The sequence below is a fragment of the Triticum aestivum genome, chromosome 7B (assembly GCF_018294505.1).
Source record: "Triticum aestivum cultivar Chinese Spring chromosome 7B, IWGSC CS RefSeq v2.1, whole genome shotgun sequence".
NCBI classification, from domain to species: Eukaryota; Viridiplantae; Streptophyta; class Magnoliopsida; order Poales; family Poaceae; genus Triticum; species Triticum aestivum.
Window position 1 is genome coordinate 743,333,322 of NC_057813.1, and position 7,253 is coordinate 743,340,574.

At 37.0% G+C, this 7,253-nt stretch overlaps 1 protein-coding gene across 1 annotated transcript in view; it reads left to right on the forward strand.

The window, feature by feature from the left end:
- LOC123158712 (MADS-box transcription factor 23-like) overlaps positions 1 to 1,429 on the forward strand; it is a 6,673-nt gene extending 5,244 nt beyond the window's left edge. Inside the window, exons 4-7 of the mRNA XM_044576602.1 lie at positions 127 to 226; positions 304 to 345; positions 444 to 527; positions 1,283 to 1,429. Of these exons, the coding sequence (XP_044432537.1) occupies positions 127 to 226; positions 304 to 345; positions 444 to 527; positions 1,283 to 1,429 (373 nt within the window). The remainder of the gene's footprint in view (positions 1 to 126; positions 227 to 303; positions 346 to 443; positions 528 to 1,282) is intronic.
- The last annotated feature ends 5,824 nt before the right edge of the window (positions 1,430 to 7,253 follow it).

The window sequence follows — 7,253 nt, forward strand, 5'->3', positions numbered from 1 at the left end:
TTTCATCATGATTGGCAAAAGTTACACTTGGTACCCATATTGAACAACTTGTAAAAGATAAAGTAAAATCCTGTAATTAGATTATGATATATATATATATATATGTACCTTACTAAGCCACTGCAGGCAGTTGCTAGGACAACATCTATCTGGTTTATCTTTTGAAGACTTGAAGCATTTACAAAATCATCTAGAAACGAGCTTGTATAACATTCGACTAACTAAGGTAATACATATTTGTCGTTCTCATCTTCTGGGTTCATGCATCTAAAGTGTCACTAACTATATTAATCGTTATTCCAGGACAAATTTATTGGCGATGAAATGCAAGAGTTAAACATGAATGTTAGTGCCTAGTCTGTCAATTATTATGATTGTACTGCATACCAGCATATTACAGTTTGGTGTTCGTTTTATGTTATTTCATAAACTTTCAACTGCAGGAAAGCCTCATGCGTCAGGAAAATATAGAGCTACATAGGAAATTAAACATCGTTCATCAAGAGAATACGGAATTACAAAACAAGGTGCACATACTTGATTACAAACATTCTTGTTAAGGGCACTAGTCATCAACCCCTGGTGAAATTACAAAAACATAGATTATGTTTACATTGTATATGAACTATATATGTATTAAAGCATAGGAATTTATAGGAATAAACTTCAAGGAGTCATGTTTCAAAAAAACCCATTACCTTCCGGCTCACAAAATAAACTACCCAGGGCTTCCCAACTTTTGCATACTAATGGGACATGAACAAAGTGGCGGCCTCTCTATGGTAGAAAATAATTATTCTATTAGCAATGACATTTGAAAAAATGTATTAACTGTCTTTCATAACTTTCATAACTAACATGAGAATTATTTCATAATTCATGATTTTAAAATCTAACCCATATTTTTTTGGTGCGCCATTTCATAGTTAATATCTTATGATTTGTAATTTTTTTACAGTTAACATTCAAAGCTCGAAAAGAGTTTTTCCCAGCTGAGATGGTACCTAATATAAAAATGTATTTTAAATGGAAGTGTACAATATTTATTCTCTTATTAATGTGAACTTATCGACCACATATTTCGCTTTGTATTAAGTCGCAATATGGGCCATACACTGTGAATTGCTAGCATAGCAATGGATAAGATTTCTTGAATTTGTAATTAATGTGGAGGATTGAAACTCTTATGATTCCATGGATATATATTTCGTGTGTATAATTATTGTCTATCATAGATATATAATTTCGCGTCTAATGTTGTTATGATGTTTCCATTTTTCAGTTAAATGATCAAGGAGCAGTGAACATGGGAATCACAAGTCCTTTTACCAAGTGCAACATTACTGCTCCAACGGACAAAAATTCAGTTCGCCTGGATTCATGCCACGCAGATTGGGATGATGAACCAGAATCGTCCACCTTCTGGTGAACTATATTTTCTTAACTTGTCTTTATTTGCGTATGAATTATTAAGCCTACGTTAGGGTACACACGTGTAGGAGCTAACATTATTTGCATCATTCCCTCAATGCAGCATACTATGACTATCCGGAGATTGACTCCGACATGCGTTGCTCGAAATATCCAATACAAGGACCGTCAGTAGATATATCAACCGAATTAGACTAAGTCTCCCATATCAGGGTACGTTGAAGATCAAATTCTGTGTAAATCAAGTGCTAGTTGTTGTTTCTCCACTAAGTATGTTCCCAAGAATTGTATGCATAATTAGATTTACCATTGTGAGATTTTGAATTTCTTTCATGTATTTTTTTCCTTGTAGTCCATGTAACTAAGAAAGCAACAAGCTAGATATTTGTTGTATATCTTGGACATATATAAGTAAACTTTCATTATAGTCATGAATAGAATACAATACAATACATGTGTATGCACTAATATATCCCAGTCTTTTCATTGCAGATAAGCACACCCTATGTTTCTTTCAACATCAATGCAAAACTATAACAAACTTTAAGTTGTTGGTGTGTACATACTGAGGTGTTGAAACCATTCATTGTAAGAAAGAAAATCAAAGAAGAAGGTACTATTCTGGAATATGAGAGTCGAGAGTCTCCGGAAGAACACTTCTGAGCAAAAAATTGTGGTAGATTACAATAATTTCCCTTATCTAGTAGCAACTTGGGAGTCGTAATCTTTCTATGAGAAATAGTCTACAAACAAGAAATGGTGATACTGTGAGAGGAAAGGTAACATTGCTAATGTGGGTGATCAAGCTACCAATGCGCCATAGGACATCTAGAGTTCACAAAGCATGAGTAAGTAACTGAAAGTAATTTTAATTCCGAATTCAATATACACGGGGTGGGACAATGAAATTAACACAAGTATTCATTCTTTCCAAGACTAGGTAACCCAAGTTTCTATGGGTGGCTAGTTTTGTCATTTGGTTTGCCAAATGCCCCTATTACCTTCACGAGGTGAACGAATCGTGCTTCATGGCAGTTGATGGAAAAAATTGTTCTGGTGTACTTCGATGATATCTTTTCCTATAGCAAGATTTTAGATGAAGATGTCATTCTTGTTGCTAAACTTTTCCATGTGCTTCATAAATAAAAGCTCTATACAAAAGTTCTGCACCAAGAAGCTTGTTTTGTTGGTAAATATTATATCTTCTCATACCACCAAATAAGGTGAAGCTAAAATCTTCAGGATTCAGTGTCGGACAAACCCCATTCAAGTGCCTAATTCTTCTTGGGTTAGCCGGCATTTATCCTTTGTTATTAAGTGATTTTAGTGCCATCATCTAACCACTTATTAACGGCCTCACTAAAATGAATGTGCCATTCATGTGGATTAAATCCCAAGATCATATTTTCTAACAATTAAGGAAACACTTAACCAAAGCACCCCTTACTTGCCTTACAAGATTTGACTAAAAAACTTGAGATTGACTGTGTGGTGCTAATGTAATCGGTCTATGTGGTGGTTTAATGCAAAAGTTAGGCATGTATCATACCATAGTGAAACATGCCATTGCTCAAATGAATCACCCCATTTATGATATATAATGGTGTCCTTGTGCACGTGCTTGAATTTTGATAATGTTTTCTTTGGACAGAGTAATTTCTTACACTTTCAAATCATGACTGGTTAAAGTATACTAGAAGGGTAACGCGGGCCTTGCCGCGCAAATTGGAATGAGCGTGATATAAACTTAGTACGTTGTTGTGATAAGATGTTTCTTAGAGAGCCTGCTTGTATCAAATTACAATTTAAATAGTGTCAATATACTTCCTCTTATCTTAATCTACATGAAGAAAACACATTGTTTTATCTCAAATGATAACCATTTCTTTCAAGTAATCATTGCTTTAAGTATGAGGATAAGAATGAGTCTCTGGATTCAGCCACAAAAAGATTATCAATAGAGTTATCAAGAAAATGATACTAACAAAATTGGCAAATATGTTACGTATCTTAAATGGATTACAATTCACACGGGAAGCGAACCATATTGGCAGTAGCTCTAGTGCCACAACCAATATTTAGTCTACCCAAACTTATGTGTATTTTGTATTGAAAGCATTCCCTGTTGTATCAGCTAAAGAAAGCTTTGCAGTAGAGACCTAAAATTACAGCAACACTACCTAGATGAATAACTAAGCAGGGAAGTGAAGTAACATACACAAAACTTTACTGAATTAGCCAAGAAAAAAAAAGTGGATCTTCAAATCACAAAACATCATATTGCTTCAATCCTACATTGGAAATTCAAATTGGAGACCATATTTTTTTGCCGGAGTAAAGATGCATGGAAAGAGTTGGTGAGTCTGCGGTTACGCAATCGACCATGTGCCGAGTATCACATCCTGCTAAGCAAGGCTAAGATAAGAATCACTGGCAAGTTGATGCTCGGGAATTTAGGTTCCTCTTATCTACAATATAAGATGTGTTACCACCAGGTCCTTAAAATATAGCGAATAACTTCGTAACTTTAATTTTGAATGAATGTACCTTTTATGCAATTCTTACTCAGAAAAAAAATATTGGTGTCTTATGGTATGTTCTTTTTCTTTACCTTAAAGATGTCTTGAAACTGTTAGATTCTCCAGGATCAACGGAACACAAGCTTGAGCCACAGGAAATAGGAGAAGATGATCATACCTTGATCTGATGGAGATGATCATACCTTGACCTGATGGTGGAGCCATGTTCTCTTTTGATTCCTTCACCACCTAAAGCTTGATCGGCTTCTTGTGTTCTGTCCTTCCCAGTGCTCCAATGCACGGCTTGCCCAGTAGCCTTTTTCTTGAGTGCTGCTAGCAAATTCCTGTGGTAGAGATTTATTTAAAATTAGCTTAGTTTAGGTTACACATCATTATATCCAACAGAAACACCATCTTGAGAGATCTATACGAAAAAATAACGCATTTGCAAAATATCACAAAAAATACAACTTCACAGTGCATTTTAAGAGGAGATCTCACTATAGAGCCTCGGCATGTGAACTTACAACACAAGCTCTAATTTTAACCTAATGTTACTTGTGTTCTGGATCGTCAGCTCACCTTATCATGTTCGGGATGGTTGCAACTAATTCAACCAAACTCGGCCGAAGGGGGCAAAGTGGCTTCACAAAACATCCCCAAAATGCCCGTCGGAATCCCTAAACACGCTGTTCACACATGACAGAAATCACCGAAGGTAGGTCAATATACACCCACATAGAGAGGGAAGAGCAGGAGGAGCACTCACGAGCGGCGGCAGTGCAATGGAGACGAGGACCCGAGGCGATGCCAAAGCCCCTCCAATCTGGAGGCCGGTAGGGACGTCGGAGACCACTAACAGCCACGGCGTATAGGCGAATAGACATTCACCAACAAGAGTGATGCACCACCTGTTTTTTGGTTGTCCTGCTACTCTTTTAAAGCTCTTTGCTTATTTGTAGTTTACTGTTTTCCTAGACATCTACATCCTTTCCGTTCGTCGTCATTTTCAAAGAAAAAAGGAAATTGGAAAAGATCAAACTAAATTAACAAAATGTGACATACTAAAAAATTAAAAACCACCAAAAGGGAAGAAGTAACGGTCATATGAGATGCAATACAGAAAAAGTTAACACAAAAATTAGTCAACAGAGACCGAAAAAGAAGTTACGGTCATCAAAAAGTAGTTTAAGCATGAACCAGGTATATGGAAGTATGCAAAGATGTTGCACTGTCATGATGTGCTGAAGAACCATGAGTGCAAATGCAACAAACAACCGCACATGAATTCAATTATGGTAAAAAAGAACAAATATTTATTACCAATTATAAATGAATAACAGGAAGCAAGCACGAGGCATATGCACAAAATTAACCATGCCTAGAGGTTGCTTTTCCATGTTTGGTTTACAATTGTTAGTGCAAGTACTTATCTTAGTAGAATGGAAATCTAAATTCAGTTACGTCGGCCTAACCATCCTAGATATAAGCTTACAATAAAAAAGGACTTGATTACGTAGTAATCAACAGCAGCACCAGCAGCACATGGAAAATTATGGCTGCCAGGCAGTTTGGTCTTGATAATTTAATGCACATGATGGGTAGCATAAAATTCATCCTCTGCATCCTCAACATGAAAAATATAAATGATGTGTACATGACCCAAATATTTAAAGCCCGGCAGAACTGCCTATGTGATTATATCAATGCACCCTTCTACATAGTTAATAAGCAACTACTTTCAGGGTAAAATGGAAATAGCCTGTTGCAGCTAATACTGATGATAAGATAATTAATCAATGGATAGGGAAGGAGTAATAAAAAACAGTGTTGAAAATAAAAATAAACTGGTAGTAAGACAATGGCAAATCAAGATAACATTTCTTTAACCCTTACGAAATTTTGTAACTTCTGGGCATGTAACTAAGATTCAATTCTAGAGGGGTGGATTGCATAAAACCACCACATTGACGCATAGGTTTGCAGGAAACACCGGTTTACAAATTTGAGACAAAAACAACTGATTGGTGGCTTAGGTCATTTTGATGAGGATTTTGATATGTGGGTCCCGCATTTGATAATGTGGCATAACAATTGGTCTAGAACATGTTAGACAATGTTTGATATAAATTTAATATATAGTCCCTAGTATTTTGTGTTGGAACCCTTCAAGCAGAAGACAAAAATAAATCAAGACCCCGCGCCCAGCTCGACCTTGCTATACCGCACACTCGACAGTGAGGCGGGGCCCGATGGACGACCACTCCCGCCATGACATGTGGCCTAACCTCAGTGCTCGGACTAGTGGTGGCACCCTCTGCGAGGCCTTCCTGGGTTTGGTTGTGGAGAACGACGACGATGAGCTCAACACCGTAATTCAAGACGTCTGTGATGAACATGCCCAAGATGTGTTGGAAATAGGCCCTAGAGGAAAATAATATTGTATTATTATATATCAATTTTCATAATTAATAGCCTGTATTTCATGCTATTACTGCTATCATACTGGAATATGTGATACAGTGGAAAACTCATATGCACATGTGGAATGATAAACAGTAAAAGTAGGTTCCTAGTCTCGCCTCTTAAGACTAACTCAAGTGTTGTTGATGATCATGTTTTCCAGATCTTAGGACCTCATTAGCTGTAATGGTTGTCCTAAAACAACATTGAGAGTACGACATTAGAAGAACGATCATATTGAGTCGACCCAAACTTGTTTGTTATAGTTTGAGATAATATCGTATGAAATCAATTGTCATAACAAGGAGAGTTAACATGTGTTTTATTTCTTCAAGCCATGAGAGTATCGCCGTCACTTCCTATCATACGGTGAACGTAGGGGTTGCTCAAACGTCATCTATAACACAGTGATCATAACGACAACTTATTGGTTCATAGGAAAGTTTGATAAGGGACATGATAGCTCAAGAGTGGGATTTCCTCCTCCGACGGTTGAGAGATATTCTAAGGTCCCTCTCGATGCGATAACATCCATCATTCTCTGGCAAGTCATAGGTGCCTCCATCACAGGAATGCCGGAACACTTCGACGAGAAAGAAGAACAAAATCGGCAATGAGGGCAATGGTATAGTGAGCATGTGTATGACTCAGGAGGATACTGAAGCATCCTGGGTTTTCTAAGTATTGCAAAACAACGGGAACATCACATGATAACCAAAGGTTCACTAGAATATCAATTTTGTAATCATACGGATCAATGTGGACGTCCATGTTTCCGTTATCGGTCATTGAACGAATGGGTTTTGTTGATGTCTATGATTTACCGAACCTACGATGTCA